This window comes from Dunckerocampus dactyliophorus, chromosome 13 (genome assembly GCF_027744805.1).
Source record: "Dunckerocampus dactyliophorus isolate RoL2022-P2 chromosome 13, RoL_Ddac_1.1, whole genome shotgun sequence".
Taxonomy (NCBI): Eukaryota; Metazoa; Chordata; class Actinopteri; order Syngnathiformes; family Syngnathidae; genus Dunckerocampus; species Dunckerocampus dactyliophorus.
The window spans coordinates 1,132,334-1,158,618 of record NC_072831.1 but is presented as its reverse complement, the minus strand read 5'-3'; the positions used below and the strand labels follow the sequence as shown (position 1 = coordinate 1,158,618).

At 42.2% G+C, this 26,285-nt stretch overlaps 1 protein-coding gene across 11 annotated transcripts in view; it reads right to left on the bottom strand.

The window, feature by feature from the left end:
• Nucleotides 1-24,786, bottom strand: part of dicer1 (dicer 1, ribonuclease type III) — a 78,260-nt gene extending 53,474 nt beyond the window's left edge. For 3 of the 11 annotated variants that reach the window (XM_054795587.1, XM_054795598.1, XM_054795599.1), the window contains exons 1-9: nt 24,615-24,781; nt 21,426-21,468; nt 18,773-18,855; nt 18,445-18,645; nt 16,920-17,082; nt 14,961-15,091; nt 11,475-11,609; nt 4,695-4,855; nt 4,401-4,569 (exon numbers count right to left, since the gene is read on the bottom strand). In XM_054795587.1, the coding sequence (XP_054651562.1) occupies nt 4,401-4,569; nt 4,695-4,855; nt 11,475-11,609; nt 14,961-15,091; nt 16,920-17,082; nt 18,445-18,558 (873 nt within the window). In that variant the 5' untranslated portion in view covers nt 18,559-18,645; nt 18,773-18,855; nt 21,426-21,468; nt 24,615-24,781. Of the gene's footprint in view, nt 1-4,400; nt 4,570-4,694; nt 4,856-11,474; nt 11,610-14,960; nt 15,092-15,208; nt 15,258-16,919; nt 17,083-18,444; nt 18,646-18,772; nt 18,856-21,425; nt 21,469-24,614 lie in introns of all 11 variants that reach the window. The other 8 variants (XM_054795596.1, XM_054795589.1, XM_054795597.1 and 5 more) reach the window with 8 other exon arrangements.
• Nucleotides 24,787-26,285: the final 1,499 nt, after the last annotated feature.

Sequence of the window (26,285 nt, the reverse complement as noted above, 5' to 3'; positions counted from 1 at the left end):
GCATTTTCAGCAACTGTACAGCAGAGGGCGCTGAAGTCAAAGCAACTGTCTGACCCACAGACGGCTATTCCCAAAAGGGCTCCTGGTCCATTTCTCTCCGTATTTATAGCCAAACTCTGGCCTAGCGGACCCAAGCGTCCACGATCTTGCGTCTAGCGGCGCCAAACTTTGACTGGCCGTTGTTGGAGCAGTGATGAACTTTGCCGTGGCGGAAAATTGGCCACTCCTCACCGCTCGCAATGTTTTGTGCAGCTCAAAACTTTCGGAGCGGTAGGAGTGACCATCAGCGGTGGCCGAGCGGATACGGCGTTGCCTTAACGGGGGCCAACTTCTGTTAAACGGTGGTGAACGGTTACGAGCGGTGATGAATTTTTTTCACCGCTCCAGGAACGCTACAGCAAAGTTCAGGCGGTGTGACCGTTTTTGGTTGGTTGATTTAATTTATTTCGAACACGCATATGTCCGAAAAGGAGTAGGAAGAAGCAGAGCTTATTTATCCTACCCCCTCTTTGTAGCACATCAATTGCTAATACATGTGTGTACATACATATATATACACACACCTACATCTGCACCTACACAAGTACGCACATATTTACATATACAGTATACAGGTACACAAATGCTAAAAAAAAAAAAAAGTTTGGTTTTTTTTTCCATTTTTTCCTCCTCCTCCTTTCCTTTTCCCTTTCTATTTATCCTGTCCTTCCTCTCCTGTTGATATCCACATCGTCTTTAGTGTTGCACTGCTAGTGACGCTGGGTTTGTATACAAGAATTCCTTTTATTAACTACATCAAGGTTATTGCTATGGAATGTAGTCCTTCTCGTTGTATTGGTCTGTCTTGTAGGGTGTTTCCTCCATTATGCTTATTGTCATAGTAATATAATGTTTAATATGCATCCAGATCACTGATATCTTGGACAACAAGCACACTTGCGACTCCTGGAGCTCCTTTTAGTTTGATGTAGATTTTCCCGTTAGTGCTCCAAGTGCTTTGAATCTTTCCTTGCTTCCTCAGGTCTCGTGCTTTCTTGGCGATGTCGGAATTGCGTTTTGTGAGATGCTCATTCATGTAGATGTTGGTGCCTCTTAGCTTCTTTCCCTGTTTCAGCAGTGCAGCTTTGAATTCCCTGTTGGTGAACTTAATGATGACAGGTGTGGTGTTGTCCCTGCCATGGAGTGGGACGTGTAGGAAGTTAGCAATCTGGTGCTTTATTGAAGGAACATCTCTTGACTTGGATGTGATTTGGAGCCCTGTGAGGACCACATCATTAATTCGTGCAATCTGATCTACCTCGTCAATGAAGTTTTTAATTTGCTCCTTGATATTCTCCTTTGCTTCTTTCTCTTCCTCAAGGGTGGTGCGAAAGTCAGCATTATCCTTCAATCGTGCCTTGATGTCATCCTGTAGAATGTTGATATCATTGCATAATGCTCTATTTTCTTCCCTGGGGTCTTTAGCGTCCTTAATATCAGTACATGAGGCGGCTTCCATATGGTTTAAAGCCTCCTTGAGAGCAGTGCGCAAGGCAGCGTTATCTTCCAATAAAGCCCTGATATCATCCTGCAGAACCCTAACATCCTTGCAAAATGCTGTATTTTCTTTACGGTTTATCGCTTCCTGAAGAGCAGAGCGCAAGGCAGCATTGTCATTCAGCAGTACCTTAATGTCGTCCTGCAGAGCCTTGATATCTTCCATAGGGTATTTAACCTCCTTAAGAGCAGCACCCAGGTCTGCATTTTCATCTTGCAACTTCTTGACTTCGTTTCTTAGTTTTTTGATATACTTGTTCTGTGCTCTATTTTCTTCCATAATGTTTGTGATTGACTTACTCTGTACTCTATTTTCTGCCATAATGTTTGTGATACCATTCCTGACTTCCCTTGTGACATCAAGGAGGTTTTTGTAATTACTCTGAGCATCTCTTTCCAGAGACGTTATAGCCCTCCTTATAACTGCATTTGAAGCTGAATGTTTCTCTGCCATTGAATGCAGTTTCTCAATTACTTGCATTATTTGCGGTAGAGTGATCTCTCTACCCTTGAGGAACTCCTTGGTAGCCTTCATAAACTCTACAGTAGGTAACCTGGAAAATGGTATGCTGTTTTTATGTCCACGTCCACTGCGAATTCAGAACCTGAATCATTTTCCTCTTCGAGTTCAGAGCCAGTATCATTTTCCTTTGTGTTTGACATTGTTGCTAAGCAACCTCTTTGAACTTCAGCAGTTCGCTAACTAGCTAGACTTGCTAGCAGGTATCGATACTTTGTATCTGTACCTCTCGACTATCCAAGTTAAAGGAATTCAGATGGGGGATTCAGCCATCAGCACTGATCCTGTGCTCATGAAGTGTAGTCAGGAAAGCACCAAAATAGTTAAAATTTCCAGTATCATCAACAGAGCTCCTGCCATACACGTCCTTCCCCGTCAAGGAAAAAAAAAAAAAAAAAAAAAAAAGTAGTACAAGTGATCTTCCGCTGAAGTGTTGTAGAAGCGTTGTCTGATATTATTTTTCAGTCCGAGTCTGGTCACAGATCTGTCATCGTGTATAAACCGCACCGCGATTTTTTGCTTCTTACCGGTGGAAAAAAGGTGCAGTTTATACACCGTGATTTACGGTAACTAAAACCTGAATGAAAAGCAGGCTTGCGAGCACCTCGTGGTCGTGGGGGGCTACCTGGTGCCGCGGGCACTACGTATACCCTGATATACAGTGTTCCCTCGCTACATCGCGGTTCCCCTTTCGTGCATTTTTTTTTTTAAAGTGCAATTTTCCATTGTTTCTTTTTTTTAAACAGCGTGTGAACGCACACCGTGTTCTGCATCCTTGTGGTGTATTAGCGCAATATATGGGTGCTGTGTTCTACGTGTGTTATTGTAGTAACTATTACGAGGGTGTTGTACACTCACGTTGAAGACGTGTGCGGCTCCACTTGTCTCAGTATGTGTTTACGTGCCTGTACCAGCATATTAGGAACCCACAGTAGACAATAGCCTGCTAAATATCGGGTCAAAACGGTTCTTATTGGCTAAGGGAGAACCCGCCCATTGTGTGTTCTCCATCCTTATTGATAGACAATGATGTACAGCCAATCTCCTGACATAATGTGAATGAAATGCTGTCATCTTGAGGAGACAGAACGTTCTTGTGGGGAAGCATTTACTCAGCAGCTAACACTAAACCGCCTCCTCCCAAACTAAGAAGGTTGAAATGGCGATAAATACCAACGAAAGTTGGCGGAACCTCTTACAGAGTGTGAATGCTAGTGTGGTTGCGTGTGAGCGACTCGGGCTGGATGAGTGTATTTTCACCACGTTGTGTTTTACCGCTCTAATGCAAGGAGCGTTTTACAAGGCCCGATGACGACGTGCAGGTTCTGAGTGAAGAAAGACAAAAAGCACATTTATTCTCGCACCCAGCTCGTCTTACATTCTAACACACACACGAGACACACTTCCGGCCTTCAAAATAAGAGCGCCGTTTGCCCCATGTTGTCTAAGTGTGTAAACAAAATAAGAGCGCCATAAAAAATATCATACATATGTAGGTGGAAATGCATGGCTGACACGAGCACCGGTATTACATGGGGTGCAACAATGCACAAAATTCACGGTTTGGTTTGGTTCAATACGTTTGTGTTACAGTTCGATCCTTTTTCGACACAAAAAATAAATTACCTTGCCTTTTTTAATTAGAATTTTATTGAAATTGCCAACAATTTCAGCATGGTATGAATATGGGAGGCGGAGCTCAGTGGCTCAGACACACGTATTGTTACACTCCTAGTATTACAGTTTGTTGAAGATTTTGTGTCAACGTGTGCAGAGGCTGCCATTCCATTAGAAAGGTTAGCCAGGCTACATCCATTTTTAGCCAATTGCTTGGCTAAATTGACCATTGATGTATTGCATCAATAAATACAAGGATTTTTGCATTAACAGGCATATTTATTCACTAACCCATAAAGCACACACGCTGGTAAAGTAAGTGTAAAAAGAGCAGATGTGCAGCCAGAGACCATAATATGCAAAGTTTGCAAAGCAACGGCAAAAGGTGGGAGCACAACAAATTTGTTCTACCATCTCCAGCGTAGGAAGTGTGTCATGAAGCGTGAGACAGAGTTACACTTACCCAGTCCAAAATACAAAATGCTTAGTTTGGTGGACACTAAGTGCCCTTGCTGTATTGCAGTTTGTTACCAATAAATCAGTTGTGCTTTACAATTTGAGACAAGTGTATTTAATTATATGGGTTAAGAGTTGTATCTTTTTCTACATGACTCCGCTCAATTTAATGACATCGTCATAACGTGATATGTCACAAAATTCCTTGAAACATGCTGAGGTCCATATCGACCATCGCTATTGGAGATTATGTGATTTTTTTTTTCCTGACCTGTCGAGAGATGGCCGTAGGATCCCTGTCTTCTCTTCCAACAGATATGTTGCAGTCATTCAAGAAGAGGAGCGCTTCGTCCAACTCCGCTTCTAGACGAGAAGAGAGCCCGGTCTTGTCCGCATAGGGGCCACAGTCAAGAACAACTTCTCTTGGCTGAGAGGCATATCTGGAAGGGACAAAAAAAAAAAAAAAAAAAAAACAGCCTTGATGCATTGATATTCCAATCCCTAACTCCATTGTATCACCCAGATCCACAAACATTGAAGTGGAGATGGACTCGTATGCTCAGACCTGTCAAGAACTACAAGATCTGTGGCAGTTTCAGCGTTGCTCTTCAGGACTTGCTCCAAATTCTGGATTTTCTGCTCAAGATCTGATGGGTCACACTTCCCGTTCAGAATGGCGGCCGTGAGACCAAGAATGCGAGGATTGCACAAGCTGCCGTCAAAAAGCTGCCCAAAGCGAAATGAGAGCGAGGTCATTAACAAGTCAAATTGACAAGATTCCGATCATTTTGTCACCAGCCAACAGCGAAAGGAAACATTAAGTGAATACGTTCACTTGGCCGTGTCATGATGACACTTTCTTTTTCTTTTTCTTTTTTTTTTTTTAAATTGTGCTACAAATTGTCGTCGATAACCCATATGATCAACAGGATTTTTTAAGACCATTCTTTCATTATTGCCATGAGGTCAATCACGTTGGAACCACTAGATGGTACTCGAGTAGACTGTTGAGTGTTTTTTTGATGTCCTTCAACACGTCTTCTTTCACTCAGTAATACAGTTTAGGAATTGCCGTTTGTGACATGCACGTTCTTCCAGGCAATCCGTACTGTCCGTCAAACATTTCTAACATTTTCCGAAATGTTGGCTTTTCAACCATATTGAATGGTTGCATTTCTTTTGCAATATAGCGACACCGTCTGTGAGCGTGCACCATTTCGTTCATACACTGCTCAAAAAAATGAAAGGAACACTTGGAAAACACATCAGATCTAAACTGGGGGGAAAATGATGTTGAATATGTTTCCTGATAATAAGTGGGTGATGTATTAGTAACAAAATGATGCCACATCATTTGATAGAAATGAAAATGATCACCCTATAGAGGGGGGAAATCAAAGACACCCCAAAAATGAAAGTGAAAAAATGATGCAGCACACTGGTCCATTTTGCTAAAATGTCATTGTAGCAACTCAAAATGATTCTCAGTAGTTTGTGTGGCCCCCACGTGCTTGTACGCATGCCTGACAACGTGGGGGCATGCTCCTAATGAGACTACGGATGGTGTCCTGGGGGATCTCCTCCCAGATCTGGACCAGGGCATCCATGAGCTCCTGGATAGTCTGAGGAGCAACCTGGCAGCGCCGGATGGACCGAAACATAATGTCCCAGAGGTGTTCTATTGGGTTTAGATCAGGTGAACGTGGGGGCCAGTCAATGGTATCAATTCCTTCATCCTCCAGGAACTACCTGCATACACGAGCCACATGAGGTCTGGCATTGTCGTGGACCAGGAGGAACCCAGGTCCCACTGCACCAGCGTAGGTTCTGACAATGGGTCCAAAGATTTCATCCCGATACCTAATAGCAGTCAGGGTGCCGTTATCTAACCTGTAGAGGTCTGTGCGTCCTTCCAGGGATATGCCTCCCCAGACCATCACTGACCCACCACCAAACCCGTCATGCTGAATGATGTTGCAGGCAGCATAACGTTCTCCACGGCATCTCCAGACCCTTTCACGTCTGTCATATGTGCTCAGGTTAAACTTGCTCTCATCAGGGAAGAGCACAGGGCACCAGTGGTGTAGTTGCCAATTCTGGTGGTCTATGGCAAATGCCAATCGAGCTCTACGGTGCTGGGCAGGGAGCACAGGGCCCACTACAGGACGCCGGGCCCTCAGGCCACCCTCATAGAGCCTGTTTCTGATTGTTTGGTCAGAAACATTCACACCAGTGGCCTGCTGGAGGTCATTTTGTAGGGCTCTGGCAGTGCTCATCCTGTTCCTCCTTGCACAAAAAAGCAGATATCAATCCTGCTGAGGGTTGAAGGACCTTCTATGGCCCTGTCCAGCTCTCCTGGAGTAACTACCTGTCTCCTGGAATCTCCTCCATGCGTCCAGGTACCGCAGTGATGCCCTGGTCCAGATCTGGGAGGAGATCCCCCAGGACACCATCCGTAGTCTCATTAGGAGCATGCCCCACGTTGTCAGGCATGCGTACAAGCACGTGGGGGCCACACAAACTACTGTGGGAAACCTCTTCAGCCACCGCTCCCCATTCAACCAAGGCTCCATTGTTTACACCCGGGATCAGATGTTAGCCCTGTGCCACACACCCCCTCTCTGCGCGGAGAGGCCGGAGATCCCCAAGGAGCAGCGGAGGAGCAGAAGAGGATGCAGGTCGGGAGTGAAGTACAAGAAGCGGAAAAGACGGTACAAGCCATGCCTACCGTCTGTCATCATGGGGAACGCAAGATCTCTCCCCAACAAGATGGAAGAGTTAACGGCGCTGACCCGACTGCAGAGGGAGTACCGGGAATACAGCCTCATGTGCTTCACGGAGACGTGGCTGAGTGAACTTTCTCCGGATTCACACGTCACAATGGACGGATTCCAGCTGGTACGAGCGGACAGGAATGCAACGGAGAGCGGTAAGAAGGGAGGGGGAATCGCTGTGTTTGTGAATGACAGATGGTGCCACCCGGGACACATCTGTGTGAAGGAGCAACTGTGCACCAGAGACGTGGAACTGTTAGTGGTTAGCATGCGGCCATACTACCTTCCGAGGGAGTTTTCACATGTTATTGCTATGACTGTGTACATCTCCCCCTCAGCGGTCGCTGCTGCAGCTATAGAGCAGATCCACACCATCGTCTCTCAACTTCAGAACCAGCACCCCCAATCCCTCCTCCTCATCTCCGGTGACTTCAATCATGCTTCCCTGTCCTCTGCTCTTCCCACCTTCACCCAGTATGTCAGATGCCACACTAGAGACAATAAAACTTTGGACCTCCTGTATGCAAACATCAAGGATGTTACACCTCATTCCCCCTCCCCCCGCTAGGTCGTTCTGATCACAACCTCGTCCATCTCGTCACAGACTACACTCCAGTAGTGAATAGACAACCCCCTGTGAAGAGGCCTGTGAAGCAGTGGTCTGAGGAGAGCAGTGCTAGGCTCAGAGACTGCTTCCAGACAACAGACTGGGAAGCGCTCTGTAGTCCTCATGGCAGTGACATTGACAGCATGACGCACTGCATCACAGACTATATCAACTTCTGTGTGGAGAACACTGTGCCCTCCAAGTTGGTGCAGTGTTTTCCCAACAACAAACCCTGGGTGACCTCTGAGATTAAGGCCCTGCTGAACAAGAAGAAGAGGGTCTTCAACTCGGGGGACAAGGAGGAGCTGTGCAGAGTCCAGAGGGAACTCCGGCACAAGATCAGGATGGGGAAGGACTGCTACAGGAGGAAACTGGAGAAGCGGCTGGAGGAGAATAATGCCAGGGAAGTCTGGAGAGGCCTGCAGACCATCACAGGCCATGGTAAAGGAGTGGGGAGAGACCAAGCCAGTGGGGACAAGATCTGGGCAGATGAACTCAATGTGTTTTTCAACAGATTTGAGTCTGCCCTCCCTCCCTCCCCTACCAACTTACCACTCTTCACCCCCACATCCCCATCCCAGCCATCCTCTACTCCCCTCTCCATAACTGATGATCAGGTGAGTCAGCTGAGGAAGACCAAGGCAAGGAAGGCCCAGGGACCAAACGGCATCAGCCCTAGAATCCTCAAGGACTGTGCTGACCAGCTCTGTGGAGTTCTCAGGCACTTGTTCAACCTCAGCCTGAGCCTGGAGAAAGTCCCGGCCCTTACCTGATGAAGACCATGGAGAGGATTATCCTGCAGCACCTGCAACCCCTGGTGGGCACTCAGCTGGACCCCTTGCAGTTTGCTTACTGGCCTCGGATCGGAGTGGACGACGCAGTGATCTACCTGCTGCACAGATCACTGCTACATCTGGAGGACAGCGGGAGCGCTGTGAGGGTCATGTTTTTTTTACTTCTCCAGTGCCTTTAACACCATCCAGCCGTCACTACTCAGAGTGAAGATGGAGAGTGTGGGAGTAGACCAACACCTGACTGCATGGGTTATAGACTACCTCACCAACAGACCACAGTATGTGAGGCTCCGTCACTGTGTGTCTGACATGGTACTCTGCAGCACAGGTGCCTCTCAGGGTACGGTGCTCTCCCCTTTCCTCTTCACCCTCTACACCTCGGACTTCACACACAACTCCACACAGTGTCACATCCAGAAGTTCTCCGACGACACAGCCATCGTTGGTTGTGTTTCAGAGGGGAATGATCTGGAATACAGGACGGTCATCAGGGACTTTGTCAGCTGGAGTGAGCTTAACCAGCTGCAACTCAACACCAGCAAGACAAAGGAGATGATCATTAACTTCCAGAGGAAAACATCTCACTTCACACCGGTGAACATCCAGGGAGCGGACATAGAGTTGGTAGACAGCTACAAATTCCTGGGTGTTCACCTTACCAACAAACTGGACTGGTCCGTCAACACCCACACCCTCTACAAGAAGGGCCAGAGTCGCCTCCACCTGCTGAGGAGACTGAGGTCCTTTGGTGTGTGCAGGACTCTTTTACGGACCTTTTATGACTCTGTGGTGGCCTCAGCCATCTTCTATGCTGTGGGCTGCTGGAGAGGGGGCAGCACGGACAGGGACAGGAGCAGGATAAATAGGCTGATCAGGAGAGCGAGCTCTGTCCTGGACGGTCCTCTGGACTCCGTGGAGGAAGTGGGGGAGAGAAGGATGTTGGCTAAGCTGACATCCATCATGGACAACACCTCTCATCAGCAGCAGACTGTTACACCCACGGTGTAAGAAGGAGAGGTTCCGCAGGTCCGATCGCTGTCAGGCTCTACAACACCTGCACCACCTGAACCATGTTGTAGTCACTATGCATTCTTTACACTGTTCTCTTTACTTGCGTATCTTGCTTGCTTGCTGCTGTAACAAGTAAATTTCCTCGCTGTGGGATAAATAAAGTACATACAAAGAGAATAATTTTGATTTGCTACAATGACATTTTAGCAAAATGGACCAGTGTGCTGCATCATTTTTTCACTTTCATTTTTGGGGTGTCTTTGATTTCCCCCCTCTATAGGGTGATCATTTTCATTTCTATCAAATTATGTGGCATCATTTTGTTACTAATACATCACCCACTTATTATCAGGAAAGATATTCAACATCATTTTTCCCCCAGTTTAGATCTGATGTGTTCCTTTAATTTCTTTGAGCAGTGTATTTACATTGCCGACCAAACGCCTCAGTAAGCGCTGGCTGTGGGGAAGAAGGCTGTGCTGCACCTCCAGCGGTACTTTTTTTTTTTCCCCCAGTTGGGACAACTGGAAAGGATGGTTGTGTTTCAGGTGTACACACAAGTTGGTCGTGTTCCCCTTCTTCCTCGTCACTAATGTTATGACTTTTCCCCAACCTCATTTTCCAAAAATGACAACTTTATTTTGTTTTTCTCATAACAGGACTTTTAAAGAACATATTTTTCCTTCATATTTCAACTCGATGCTACTAAAATAACATTATTTTGCTTCATAATAGTACGAGTTTATTCTTGTAAAATTGCTACTTTTTTCCCCTCAGACTCTTTTCTCTTCATATTTTGACTTTATTCTCATAAAACTACAGCAGTTTTTCATTTCTGCAGTTGCTTTTTAAAAATGATTTTGCCCCCCCCCAAACTATTTCAACTTTCTTCTTGTAAATTTCCTTCTCGTAACATTATGAGCTTATTCCCATCATATTTTGACTTTCTTCTCATAACTGTCACTTTTTCCCCAAACAAATTTTCCAAAATTGACAACTTTATTCGCCGTTTTGTTTTTCATATTACAACTTTAAATACATCTCTTTAATATTTTAACTTTATGCAACTAAAATGAAATTATTTTCCTCATATGACGACATTACTCGTCAATGTACCACTTTTTCTCGTTACAGTTAAAAAAAAATTATCTTTTCCATTTTTGCAGTTGCCTTTTTTTTAATTTTCCAGGTATTTCAACTTTCTTTTAAATTTCATTCATGTAACATTGTGACTTTATTACCATATTATGTCTTTATTCCCATAATATTATGACTTTATTCCAATAATATTTTGACTTTATTCGCATAATATAACTTTTTCCCTAACCTAATTTTTCAAACGGGGCAACTTTATTTTGTTTTCCTCATAATAGGACTTAAAAAAAAACTTTTTTTAAATTCAATATTTCAACTAGATGCAAGTAAAATGACATTTTCCCTCAGATTACAAGTTTATTCTTGTAAAATTGATACTTTTCCCTCATTAAAATGACTTTTTTTTCTTCATATTTTGACTTTAATCTCATAAAATGACAGTTGTTTTTTCATTTCTGTAGTTTTTAATTGTCCAACTATTTCATTATTATTCTCTTAAATATTCTGACTTAATTCCCATAATATTTTGACTTCACTCTGAAAACATTGTAACTTTTTCCGCAAACAAATTTTCCAAAAACGAAATCTATTTGTTGTTTTGTTTATTTTTCATATTACAACTTTAAATAAGTCTTTAATATTTTAACTTATGCAACTTAAATGTTAATTTTCAATAATATATGATTTTTAAAAAAAGAATATTACATTATTCTTGTAAATGTATGACCTTTTCGGGTTAGATTACAACTTCTTTCTCTTCATATTTGGACTTCATTCTTCAAGCCAAACAGCACAGGCCCGCACTTCGAACGCCCCTGAGTTCAACTTTGCCAAATTCCTATCATTAGCTGGCGAAAAACATACCTAGTGCATGTGTTACGTCGGTGTGCTCAAAGCGGGAAGAGGCAGGATTTAATGCAGCGTAGGCAGCTGGGGGAACCCGCTGCATACGGTCGCACATGTGCATAGTCTTCACTATTCCCGCATTTTAGCACCTAACCTGAACTGGATTTGAACGACACAAAGCAACTAAGCATCAAAGGGCAGGAATTAAAGACACTTACCTTCATGATCTCAGAGTAGGGGTGATCGGTGATGGCAAGATGGCAATCATCAAAAACCACCAGGTTGATTTTTGACAAGGGCAGTATTTGTCGCCTCAGCACGTGCAAGAATATATGGCAAGTCATAACCAGCACCTGTCAGATCATGTCGACATATCGGGTCGGTTATTGTCACAATCACACCTTTGTTTAGTTCACTCAGAGAGACAAAATGCTTCAAGGCAGGGGTCGGCAACCTTTATTGGCAAAAGAACCATTTAGCATCCTCTTCCCGTCAAGAAAAATAGTCTGGAGCCGCAGAACATTACACATCTTATGAACTTTGAGAAGTTGGAATGCCTGCCCAAACCGATTAAAACAGTTACAAGGTGACTGTGACATGCGTCGCTCCAAGTCCCAAAAGGGTCCACACACGTAAAGCCCTTGAACAGCCCTAGGGGGGGCTGTCCTGCCTCATGCAACACACCACTGCTCACCCCGCCCACCTACAGTATGCTGTGGGTGGTAAAGCAGTTCCATGTGATGCACAGTGAGAAATGATTCTTTAATATTTCAACTCCATGCTCCTAAAATTACATTTTTCCTCATAATATGACCAGTTTATCTTGTAAAATTGCAGCTTTTCCCCCCTCATTATAACACAACTTTTCTCTCTCAATATTTTACCTTTATTCTCCTAAAATTACAGCTGCTACCCCCCCACCCCCATTTCTCCTGTTTTTTTTTCATTTTCCAACTATTTCAACTTCTTGTAAATTTTCTTAAATGTCATAAAATGACTTCATTCCCATAATAGACTGCTCAAAAAAATAAAGGGAACACTCAATTCACAGTCAAAACTGCTGCGCTGTTATTCAAACTGTCCACTTTGGAAGCAACACAGTTTGACAATCAATTTCACATGCCGTTGAGCAAATGGAATACGTAGACAACAGGTGGTGTCTTTTTCCACTTTAATTTTGAGTGTGACTCCAAATCCACAGCTGTGTGGGTTAATAAATTTCATTTGAGTTGATAATTTTTGTGTGAATTTGTTGTCAGCACAATAAACTATGTAAAGACCAAAATATTTAATCAGATAATTTCATTAATTTTGTGATATTTTAGTGTTCCCTTTATTTTTTGAGCAGTATATTTTGGCTTTATTCTCCTAACATTACAAAAATTACAACTTTAAAACTTGTTTTCGTTTGTTTTTCATTCCGCTTCTCCGAGGCGGGGTCACAGGGGCAGAAGCCCAGACTTCCCTCTCCCCGGCAGATCCCACGACGTCCCCAGGCCAGTTGAGAGACAGTCTCTCCAACGCATCCTGGGTCTTCCCTGAGGTGTCCTACCGGTCAGACGTGCCCCGAACACCTCCCCAGGGAGGCGTCTAGGAGCACACCTCATCTGGCTCCTCTCAATGCGGAGGAGCAGCGCTTCTACTCCGAGCCTCTCCCGGATGACTGTGCTTCTCACCTTATCTCTCAGGGACTTTTACGCTGCTAAAATGATTTTATTTTTTTTCTCATAATATTATGTTATTCTCATAAAACCACATCTTTTTTCTCTTCCTGTTTTGACTTTATTCTCATAAAATTACAGTTTTCCCCATTCCTGCTGCTGCTTAAATTTTCCAACTTTCTTCTTGTAATATTAAGACTTTAATCCCATAATACTTTAACTTTATTCTTGTAACAATGTAACTTTTTCCCGCAACATAAATTTTCTTTCTTCCCAGTTTTGTTTGTCACAATATTGCCACTTTGAACTAGGCCTGTCACCATAACTGATTAATCACATGATAAATAAAAATGAGATAAGTGGCCAGTGTAGCCAATTTGTTTTCATTCATTGAGCCCCCTACTTAAAAAGGCGTAAATAGTGATGTCACACGCCAGTTCGCCACAATCAAGAAAAAAGTTAAATCAAGATTATTGTTGATGAGAAGCTCAATATTTATGTGAGTGTGTTTGCATCAGGGAGCGCAGGAGGTCTCAAGCCGAATAAATGTGGCCATTCAATGAGGTTATTGGTTAGCTGCGTCTTATTTGCACCCTTGGTAGGCAAAGAGAGGTTTGTTCATTTTATCAGTGGTGGGTTATTTTTGAATTGTATTGTATTGAAGGGGCTACTGAGGTGTGTGAGTTTTAATAAATGTTATGTTTTGCTATTATGTTTTAGTTTCACGCTACTCATGAAAAAATACAAATTGTACCGGTCGAACTCAACGCTGTGATCATTCACAGCGAGGGCTGCTACAAATCAACTGGATCATTTTGGCAGCCTCGATCAATTGACGTGTGCATGCGTCTTCCTTTTAATCCTCTCACTCTGCATCTGTCTCAGCACCTGGGAACGTTCGTTCTACAGCGGAATGAACATACTGAGTGAGCCCTCCCGTCAGTCATTCAGTCGCTTTGGGGGTGGAGTCAGGGCTGCCAGCGAGTGACAATGCCCACCTGACAAAAGGACTTCTTCCAGAGGAATAAACTCACTCTGCAAGTGAGCAAACGCAAATATGATTTAAGGCACAAAAGCGATGGTTCCTAAGGTGAATGCTACAGCCCCAGTGCAAAAATATTTTGATTTTAAACAGAATGAACAAAGGTGAGCCCATGTGGCGTTTGTTGGAAAGTAGTGGCAACGAAGAAAAAGTCTACAGTCTGCAGTCTACGCTTACTGCGTTTGGTCGGCAAAGCAAATATAAACAAATCAGAGCAAAAAGGTGCACGCTCACAGACAGTGTCGTTTACTACACGTTAGGCCTTCCTGTTAAGGAAGCATTATTCCTTATGTTGTAATGTTCATTATCTATTCGAGAGTCATTTCCTTTACAGAGACTTGATACGCCATTTTATTTATTGTTTTTATTGTTGGGTGTGCTTTTTATTGGAGTGCTTTTTTTCTAGACAGGGTCTATTTTTTATTGTTTTTGGTTATGATATGCAGTCCAATTTATTTTCATAGTTTTTTTTTGTTTGTTTTTTTAAGTATTATGTTTATTTTATTTAAAAGCTCATGAATGAAAAAAATGATCTCAAAATGTTGACGATAACATCATTTATCAGCAATAATTTGGAGGGCAATTATCGCCCAGCAAAATGTGTTATCGCGACAGGCCTCGTCTCAACTTTATGCAACTAAAATGACGTTATTTTTTTTCCGTCATAATACTACAGCCGTTTATTTCCATTTCTGCTGTGTTTTCTTTCCTTCTTGTAATATTATAACTTTATTCCCATATTACGAAATTTCCCGTCAACCTAATTTTCCAAAAATACCAACTTTATTTTGTTTTTCCTCATATTTCTGTATTTAATATTTCAACTAGATGCGACTAAAATGACCTTCCTTATAATATTATGAGTTTATCTTGTAAAATTATGACTTTTTCCTCATCAGAACTTTTTCCTCATTAGATTACATGACAACTGGGGAGTGGCGAGAGACACCATCCCTAGTGGGGTTTTTTTTGATCGTCAAAGTGCACACCCGCACACACACCTGGTTGTTGCTGATCTCTTCATTCCACTGTTGGTACGACCATGCTGAGGTCTCTTCTAAATCTGTATACTCTCCCACCTGGAGGTCAGAGTGTGTCCGGACAGCAGCCGCTTGCTGAACAACACACAAGGCTGCACAAAAAGAATGACAGAATAAATGTACAGTGTCCTGGGGTTCCTTGAAAGGAGGTCACAAACAAAATGCATTATTATTATTATTATTATTATTAAACGCAAGTACAAAGATACCTGTGTACAATATCACTGACAAGGTCCCAGCCCGTGTTGAGCTCATGATCTTTAACATAAAAACACATCATACAAGGCACTATGGTTTTTAGACACAAATGAAGGCCATTACATTGCTGGATTTTCCCCAACTATAAGTAACTAAGGGTGTCACCAGATCTCACGAGATTAAAACCTGACAAGATTTCTTGTAAAAAATAAATAAATAAATAAATAAAAATAAAAGATTAATTACATGATAACTGGATCATTTTGCCGGCCTCAGTATATAGTCGTTTCTCGTTTATAATGGTTAATTTGTTCCGGACCCGACCGCGATAAGTGAATTCACGAGGTTTCAATATTAATAAATGGAATATTTTCGTAGTTAAAGCATAGAAAACCTGTTCTGGTCTTCTAAATACAGTTTCTAACATTATTAGAGCCCTGCAGACATAATATACCACCACTATAGTCATTAAGAGAAAATAAGCCATCTTAGACAAAAATGTATTGTCTCATCAATGCAACGTCACTGACACCTGGGGGGGGCCTAGAATACTTCTCTACTGCTGCACTTTTTTGGGAATTTTGCCCATCATCCACAGTCCTTATGTTATGTGAACACACGTCTTTCTCTTTTCTGTGCTTTCTAAAAATGTAAAAACAGATAAAACAAGGCAGCCAATTAATCGACGTAATGGGACACACCTATTCCGCCTATTCACTCTTTAAATGCCAAAGTTGCAAAATTGCGACAAGCAACATTGGGGTTACGTTGTGTTACGGTGACGTAGTGGGCATCTAGTCAGCCTGTTGTGTAGTTGAATAACCTTGCCTTTCCGTGTTAAATGTTTGTTCGTGCACTTGAATTTACTGAAATACAGTAAATCTGACAAAAATGCTGCCAACCTTGAAGAAATGTCATGAGTTCGAAGTAATAATCAATTCCAAGATGCGACATTACTGATTATTAATCGATTCATAAATATCAATCGATGCTGAATGGAAAAAAGTGTCGCCCGGACAGTTTATGGTGGTGCCCCTAAGTGTAAGACGATACCAGAATGGCTGAACGTAAACTCCGATCCGCCCCCGCTGGATTTAAAGCGAGCATCTGGAAGCTTTTACGTAGTTGAACGCAAAAATGAGCCGGACAAAATGCAAGCTTTGTCATACAAGCTTCAAATATTTTGGGAACATGACAAATATGAAAAACCGCATAGCACGTTTCCACCCCGACCAGGAGGAAAAACACCCAGCTGAAGTTGCTGCCGGCCAGAGAACCACTGAGCAGGTGATAACTAATTTTCCACCCAACTCAGAAAAGACACTTTTAATGCGAAGAATTTGCGTCCGTATTCGGTTGTTGAGAAACATGCTGAAGTTTGCTCATTTTATACATGCTGCTACTGGTGCACTCTTCCTGCTGGTTCTGTGCAATGGGAAATATGATGGTAGATCTAACCTTCCAGTTATTAAAAGATAATGGAAGTCAATTCACCTGTTTCATGTTTAACTGTGGATCATTACAAATACGCTTTGTTTTAGTAGCACACAGTGAGTAAAAAGAAATTGTATATAGAAGATGAATGGAGTTGCATCGATAATGGTTTTATCATGGCATCGCAGGCCTCTGAATCGTAATCGCATCGAATTGTGATATGGTCAGAGACTCCCTCCCCTAGTACACATGAAGGCAACATGAGAACAATTTGGGTTTTGCAAGTACCTGAGTTGACAAGAAATACAGTTCTTTTCGCATTTCCTTGGTATTGTCCACGGATTTGGTGGGAGAGCTCCTTTGTTAGAAGAACTGCAATGAAAGTCTTCCCTGAGCCGGTGTTCAAGCAGACGATAGTATTGTGCTCAAGAGCTGCTTCCAGAAGTTCTACCTGCATAGGAAAGTTCGGCATAGTAATTAGCTGTCACAAAAAAATGTCTAATAATACAAACTCATGAACAGGGGGTCTTCCGATCAGATGTCAATATCAAATATTGGTCGTAGGCCTGTCACAATAATCAATAAATTGATTAATCGAACGATTTAAACAAAACAAAACAAACAAACAACAGGTTGATAATTATGACGCCCTCGATAAACTGACAAGTGCATGCATGCGTGTGTTTCATCTACTCGTCTCTGTGCGGCACAGGCTGGATGACAAGAGGGTTCACGCTGCATCTGTCTGTGCGCATCGGTTTTATGGTTAACGGCTCTTTGTGGAGGAGGGGCTACTAGTGAGTGGATACAGAGGGTTAGCAGTTAGCCTCGTGAGACAGCATACATGCAAATGAATGAAGGCACACAAGTGATGCTTTCTGAGGCGAATGCCACAGCCCACAGCCCTAGTGTGGGAATATTTCAGTTTTATACAGAACAAGGTGAGTGCACGATCACCAACGACAGTTTTCGCAACTGGGGGAAAAAAAAAAAAAATACAGATGGAGGTGCCTCGGGCAGCGGAGCCTTCGTTCCGACAGTCAACGCTTATCGGGGTGTTCAATCGGCAAATATGAACAAAAAATGGTGTAGGCTCACAGACAGCGTCGCCTGCTGCACTGCAAAAGAAATGCAACTATTCAATACGGTTCTATGGCATAACTTTTAAACAACATACAGTACATCAAGGCAACCTCTGCGTCAGGCTAATGTGGCTCACACAGGTGCACTATACTTGAGCACCATCTAGTGGTTCAAATGCGAATTACACCTCTCATGACAATTTAAAAAACGGTCTTAACAAAATGTTGATAGTGTTGATTATTGACGATAATTTGTGGCACAATTATTGACCTGCAAAATTTGTTGTTATGACAGGCGTAATCAGTCCGATACCAGCAAAAAAAAAAAAAGAGGAGGATCGGATTATATCAACCTGCATCTAAAATGTCTGCTATGAAGAGTCCAACACAAGCGGACTCCAGACTCTGCTCCAGCACGTCTTATCAGCAGCAGCCAGTAAGGATGCTCCGATCGATCGGCCACCGATCAGCACTGGCCCATTTCCGCAAAACACACGTAGTCGGTGTATGCTGATAAATGCCGTACGGAGCCGATCACAAAACAAACCCAACATGTGTGCCGTGTCACGATGGGTTGCCAACACCCGTATTGAGCCGAGAAGGGGCGCAGTTTGTCCCGTGTTGCCGCGAGAATCAAAACTATTGTGTGAAAGCTCTTTCAACCCTGCATTGAGCACTCAGTACATGATGCCCATTGTGGATAAAACCACACACCACATGCAAGTGCTTGCCTGATATTTTCTAGGCGTATAGATGTCATCATGGATCGCCTCCTGTTGCCATGGAAGTCCAAAAAAAGGCCCCATGGGAGACGTGGCCGGGGTGACAAGCTGCAGGCCTGCCATGCTTGAAAGAGGTGGCGATGAGTGGGCAGAGCTCCTCCCGTCGTCCACTTTAGTTCCCTTCAAACCATCGTCTCTTTCACCAGTTCCCTGTGAAGGGGATGAGGACACAGCGTGACTTCACACAAGAGCTATGAAGTGGAAGAAGCCAGCAGATAACACCGTAGCATCCACCAATCATGACTGACCAGCAAAAACCCTTCCAAAATGTACTTACAAGTAGTAATTGTGTGGCTGTGGAAAAACTTCATGATGAAATCAGTGAATGAATGCCTCAGGCTTCCCTGCAAAAGAACAAGCCTAAGGAACAAAAATCCTGTTTAGAACAGGCTCTCTGCAGCTTTCTGATCTTATTCATTTTCTTCTGTTTTTCTTTCTTTCTTTCTTTTTTGGGAGAATGAACAGAACAAGAATTTCATTGCATAGCAGAACCACCAGTTTTACTGTGCATATGACAATTAAACTCTTGAATCTTGAATCTTTCAACAAGTCAAATGGAAGACTCTTTTTAAAGACCATAAAGAATATAATTTAGGCAAGCTATACGTCGGAATGAAAAAGTCACGCTTTCAGAACCGATACAATAGCCTGCCATAGCATCCTAACTAGGGATATCCAATAATATTAGCCCACCAATAATATCGGTCCGATATTGTATAAAAATGTGATTTTGGGTGTGTATCAGATTTTTTCCCGATAATGAAAAGCGATATTTTTTTAAATGCTGTATAGATGGACATTTTAATGTTCACATGGCCAGGATGACACCACAGTTTGTTCACATACGGTTAGCCTCTGGGACGCTAGCTCTTAGCCATTCAGTGAAGCACAAATTTGAAGGTCTTGACATTCTTGCCAGCTTGTGCATCTTGCTCGGTAGTGAATTCATGTTTCCCGTGATAATAGAAGGCACCAAAGGCTTGAATTTCCACTTCCTCGCAAGGCCGCTTGACTTTCATCTTAGCCCCGGCGTGGCCGCCTCGATATCAATGGGTAGACAAGGAATCAATGCGTCAGTGTCAGTAATGTAACATTACTGACACCTGAAGGGTGACCACTGTAGAATACTAATATCATTACAATATGTCTTTGAATGCATCTTCCGAATGCTTTATATTTGTATTTTACTTCTTTTAGCCATGTTTATGTTTGAAAATGTGTCATTTAGGCCAGGAATACATCAAATTTGCCAAAATATGCATATTTTTTTTTATTAAGAGGTCGTTTCGTTAGAAGCTCATTAGGTAAACTGTTCACATGACATACGCATCTGCATTTCCATTAGGCTAAGCGATATAGTTCAGAGACATTTTATGAGATTTTAAGAGCATTTTAGACATTTTAAGGCCTAAATTGAAACTAATGCATTTTAGACTTTTTAAGACACCGTGGAGGTCTGGTGGTTAGCATGTTGGCGACACAGTCTGCAGATGGGGAAGACCTGGGTTGGATTCTCCCTTGGGCATTTCTGTGTGGAGTTTGCATGTTCTCCCCGTGTGTGTGGGTTTTCTGGGTACTCGGTATTCCTCCCACATTCCAAAAACATGCATGTTAGCTTCATTGGAGACTCTAAATTGTCCATAGGTATGAATGTGATTGTGAGTGGTTGTTTGTCTATATGTGCCCTGCCATTGGCTGGCCACCAGTCCAGGGTGTACCCCGCCTCTAACCCAAGGAAGGAAGGAAGGAAGGAAGGACGGATGGACGGATGGATGACCACGTTGATGCCCTGCACATTTTGGCCAATCGTGGTCGTTTTTGCCAGTGGAATTTGTCTGACCAATCAAATGAGTCCCTGCATGGCCCAGCCATGTCCTCCATTCCTTGTTGCCGTTGACAGAGATGCGGACGTGCGGTGATAATATTGCATACTATCATTTACCAACAAAAAAAATAACCGCTACAGATCGCTCTCACCTTTTTCCCCCGTGTTCCCAACCAAAGCAACCAAAGCAGGGATAAACTACGTGCAACTAGGCCTGTCACGATAATGGATACATCGATTTATCAAACATATTAATAAAAGAGGCGGGTAATTATGAGGCCTGGATAAGCGGACATTTACGTGCATGCGCGTCTGCTCCATGTGTTAGTCTCTCTGTGGTACACAGGCTGGATGACAGGAGGGTTCACTCTGCATGTGTCTGTATGCATTGGCTCCATGTGAAGTGAACACAGAAGAGAGCAAGCATCTTCTCAGCTATGAAGCCTCTCTGTCCCAGTTGCGGAGGCGGGGGCAAGTTAGCAGTTAGCAAGCAGACGCGATTATGAAAGAAAGCACAAAAATAATCGTTTCTAATTGCATTGCATTTTCACTCACTTTCTTGGCTGTTTTGATCCACCTATTACGTTGCTGTGTGTAGTTCTTTTGACACCTTGAGTAAGATTGGTTTTTGACTTCGTGAGTGTTCTAGTAGGCGATTTCCATGCCTCAGGTACACGATGCCACCTAGTGGCACAAATGTGACATGACACAATGATCATTGACTAATAATGAACCAAATGATATGGTTTAAAAAAAAAACGTCAAAATTATCGATTATCGTCGATAAATTTTAGGACAATTATCGCCCAGCAAAATTTGTTATCGTGACATGCCTACGCGCAACGTTTTGGAACATAAAGGAGAGCTTTAAAGCGTACAACATGGAACTTGTGGGTGGCAGAGCAGACAGCGGCCAATCAGGGAGCCTTTGGTGGCGTTGGTTTTGCCAAGTTTGCACACTTTTGTGTGAAAAGGTCACCTGCGTCAAAATCTATTGTGTAGCGCATGTAGACGCAGTGACTGTGGACATGGCAAATGGAAGGACGCTAAACCTAGAGGAGACAAATGGCAAGTGGTCTAATGTGAAAAGGACGCAAGATCTTACCTCTCCACATCTTCAAAAGGCTTTTTGAAGACGGTGTGCAGCTCTGCAAAAGCAAAATCAGGCTACTAAATTAGGAGTGCAAAGTTTGAAAGGAAGCACTTTGGACATACTCTTAAAAAAAAAACAAACAATACCACTCAAACGTATTCATCAATACTGTTAATAACACGCATCGTAAAGCTAGATCATCATATGTCACTGATTTTGTTGTCGTCCTGCATTTTAGGAAGAATGTTACATGTCTGGTCCAGGGTTGCCCATAGGTTTTCCAATGATGGCCACATAGCGAAAAATGAAAGCATGCAAGTCCCACTGACATAAGACGTTATATACAGCAATCCCTCGTTTATCACAATTAATCGCTTCCACACCTGGCCCCAATAAGTACATTTCCACCGAGTAGGATTCAATATTAATAAATATGTCACCATAATCAATAAATCCATTAACCGCACGATAAATAAAAACAAACTTGATCATTTTGCCAGCCGCAATAAATGGACATATGCATGCACGTTGATTGAGGTGAGCGAGGCGCAAGCGAGCGCTCACACAGAGTACTTTCAGGGGGTCTTCTGTGAAGAGACTTTAGTGGGTTGTTAGCGAGCCGTGTTGAGTCTGACTTGTGTGTTCAGCGAAGGTAGTGCTCTTTTAAAGCAGCTGTATCACCATGCTAAACTCATTACCTGGTTGGGACCGGGTGGGGTCCAGGCTTTCATCTTAAAATCGACTATGAAAGTGCCAGTTTCACTGTGTCAACATTTTGAGAACCTACGAGGCTCCGAGGGGACAAGGAGAAAAAAATTGAAAGGAAAAAATTGAAAAAAAAAAAAAAAGACAATGACCTGATGATGATACCTGTCTAAAAGCGAGATAGATTTCCAGGCGAGGTAATACACTAGACATGCTCACCTCTTGAGGCGAGCAAAATTGTACTAATAAGGCCAATGTTAGCGGATGTAGACGTCACAGGAGTCTCAGCCCATTAGTCTTCTTACATTACAATATTTGCTGGAGAAACAAATACTCTGAGGCATCAACCAACTGCAATAAAACTCTTGTTTTATGATAAGGAAAAAAATTGTACAAGAAACATTGAAAAAGGCCGCCACAAAACACGTCACACACAAAACACTGCCATCTAGTGGTCACAGCGACATACGGCATTATTTCATGAAAACTTAAACAACACAACAGAGAGTTGTTGCTCCAATGTACACTAGGTCCCCAACTTACGAACACCCGACTAGCGAACACTCGCAGATACGAACACTAGCCGACTGGTCTATATTTTATTTTATTTTGCCTTGTAGTCGCTCAATCAGTATTTATATACTGTTATAGCTGTAACAAGTGAATTTCCCTGCTGTGGGATTAATAAAGTACAATACAATACAATATACTGCTACTGTACATGCTTGACCAGTAGAGGGCACTGTGACAGTGCTAATGGGACCAACAGAGGAAGAGTTAGACGCTGGGGAGATACAGTGTAAAGCTAAATGGAAAGCTAAATTGTACAACCAGGACAGAGCGTGTGATTAAAGTTTATGAAGAGTTAATAGGCCTGCTTAATTCTACACCACCCACAGAACACTACCTCTTTTAGAAGAGTCTAACGGCGACGACCATTTGTCCTTTTTTTCCAATATCTCCTCCTCCTCCACAACGACGTATGCTCGACCACTCCTCTTCAAAGGTAAATAACATTTATCATTACGTATTATTATATCACTTTTATTATTGTTTTTTTCATTAATTATCCTGGTTTAATATTACTACTGCATCCAAACTCATATTTACATACATACACATATACTGTATATGTATACACGTACATGTAGTACCTATATCATTGGTAATACTACCTTTTCCCCTACTTAAGAACAATTCCACTTAAGAACGGTCGTCTGGAACCAATTGTGTTCGTAAGTTGGGGACCTAGTGTATTTATTTTGAAATGGATAAGTGTTAATATGTCAAAGTTAAACAGAGGAAACAGTGTGGAATACTTTCTTGGTGACTGCTGTGTAGAAAACGCTATCTGATGTCAATATCACCCCGTTTGCGCATCGCCATTTTGTGACATGAAAAAACAAAATGGTGGAACTTGTATTTCGGCTGCCGTCTAACACCGCACTGTGCACCAAACGCATTTTGCTGCATCCACCATACATACATTGACCAAACTCCCACAAATCCTCATGAAACGTAAACAGAGTTTAAAAAGCTCTTGACGTCCCAAATGTTAAATACTCCGAAGAAATTAAACTTTATTGCTTTTGACACGATGTAGTGGCATTATGAGGCCATATGTGATCATTACATTCATGGAAAAATTGTCTCAAAATAATGTTGACAATAATATCATTTATCGGCAATAATTGGTAGGACAATTATCGCCCAGCAAAATCTGTTATCGTGACAGGCCTACGCACAGGTGTTGAAACAAAATATAATATATCAACTTTTTGCCATTACAATGACATTATTTTTCCTCCTAAAGTTTTTGTCATTCATTTTTTCACGTAATATTTTGGCTTGATTCTTGTCACGAGCGCAGATTTTTCAATTTTCCCTGGGTTTTTTTTTTTGGTTTTTTTAAGTTTTCTTGTTAAATGATATTGAACACCTTGTTCACACTGTCATAACGATGACGCTCATGATGAAGCTGTTAAAGTCAACAGGAAGAGAAATCATGTAATACAGACCGCGCTGACAGTAAACAACAACGCAAGTAATATAAACATGTTCGACGTGTTTAGGAAACGGATTGATTCACATTGGTAATATGAGAAGTTATAATAGCTCTTCTGGCTGGTCACGCTAACGCCGTTTGCACGCTCGACGATGTTGCAAAAACGTGATGATATTTGATTAAACGACACACTGACTGCACAGGCGGCAGCAAACGTGCCGCGCTAGCATTTGCTAGCAGAAAAAAAAACACCTGAAGAAACCTCAATATCTAAATAAAAATAAAACGAAGAGTTTCTCAAGAATTCACAAAAATGAATGAAAACGTACAAGAGTGCAAGGCATTTTGCACACTGACACAGCCACCATGCACAATCACCGTATCGGCTAGCTAGCAGCCACAGCTAGCTAGCTAGCTAGTCTCTGTGGCTCGCAACTCTTGCTAAGTGATTTAAATATGACCAATCAAAGTCAAGTCTCATCTGGTCTTACCTATTTAGTTGATCGACGATATTTAATTTCGAGTGCTTATCTCTCATTCACTGTGATTACCCACTTTGTGTGGCTTCTATCCCACGGTGTTAGGACTTCCTCGGACTTGGGCCTTAGATACTGTCACGACAGGAGCCATACCGGAAACACCATCTGTTCCGCACATGCGCGGTTCTACGTCACTTCCGTCGCGTGTACATTTTTACAGCAGTTCTGCGACGTCACGTGCCGTGATATTTATTTTTTAATTTTTTAATTTATGAACTTGAATGGTCAGTAACCGTACTTCATATATGTTATATGTTCCTTTACACTCCTATTACCTAATAGAGTAGACATAATAAGAGAAAATAAGACATAGAAAACCTGTTTATCACCTTCTAAATACGCTTTCGTAAAACCCTCCAGAACGAGGGCCCTCTAGAAATGAAATAACACACCTATAGTCACCTTTACACTCCTATTACCCAATATATCATATAAGACATAGAAACCCTGTTGACTACATTCTACCTTTTAACATGATTAGAGCCCTCTAGACATGAAATAACACCCCTATAGTCACCTTTGCACTCCTATTACCTAATATAGTAGACATAATAAGAGAAAATAAGACATAGAAAACCTGTTTACCACCTTCTAAATACACTTTTTAACATGATTAGAGCCCTCTAGACATGAAATACCACCTCGATAGTCACCTTTATACCCCTAATACTCAATATAGTAGACATAATAAGAGAAGATAAGACATAGAAAAACAATTTATGACAATTTAAATATGCTCTTTAACATGATTAGAGCCCTCTAGACATGAAATAACACCCCTATAGTCACCTTTACACTCCTATTACCCAATACAGTAGACAATAGCAGAGTATACTATACTATGTATAGTAGGCTGAGGCCTGATGTCTTAAATTAATTACAGTTGACACTTTTGAAGTAAAGCTGAATGTGACTGGTTTGTTACCGTCTTTTTTTTTTTTACCCTAATGATCTTATAGATGTGCAGTGTCAAATGATGTGACTCCCTTGGCCATTCACAGCACTGCACACATGTCAAGGTCACACACACCAACCTTTTACGCCTCATCTTTACGAGTACGTTGTATAGGTTGATGTCTCTATGGAGCAGATGGATGATAATCACTTGTTTTCTGTGCCGCTTTTGTGATATCGAAATAAAAGGAAGGCTTCACACGTCACAGAGATGACATGACAACAAAGCCAAAAAGCCTTTGCTGACCTTAGTGCCTAGCTAACTGTGAAATAAGGTAAGCAGTGACACAACATGCTAGTCAACTTCAAACTTTATTGATTCCAGAGGACATTTGTAGAATGATCAAAGGAAAACATACACTAGCAACGCAGACATTTGTCAAACAATGCAAACATTTAAAATTGACTGTTTGCAACTCTCAAGATTAATAACCAAGTAGAAGAACATCAAATAGCAGTTTCAGAAACTTTAAAAAAAGTATACATATGTCACAATTGGTATAGAAATTGTCATGCTAACATTAACAGCTAAACCTAACCAAACATACGTGTCACGTGGCTTACATGCTCAACGCAGGAAGCAGGCAAGATGTAATGCACATACACACAAGAAAACCCACCTAGACATTATACCTCCTCATGCTAGCATCCATCCCATACCGATACTGC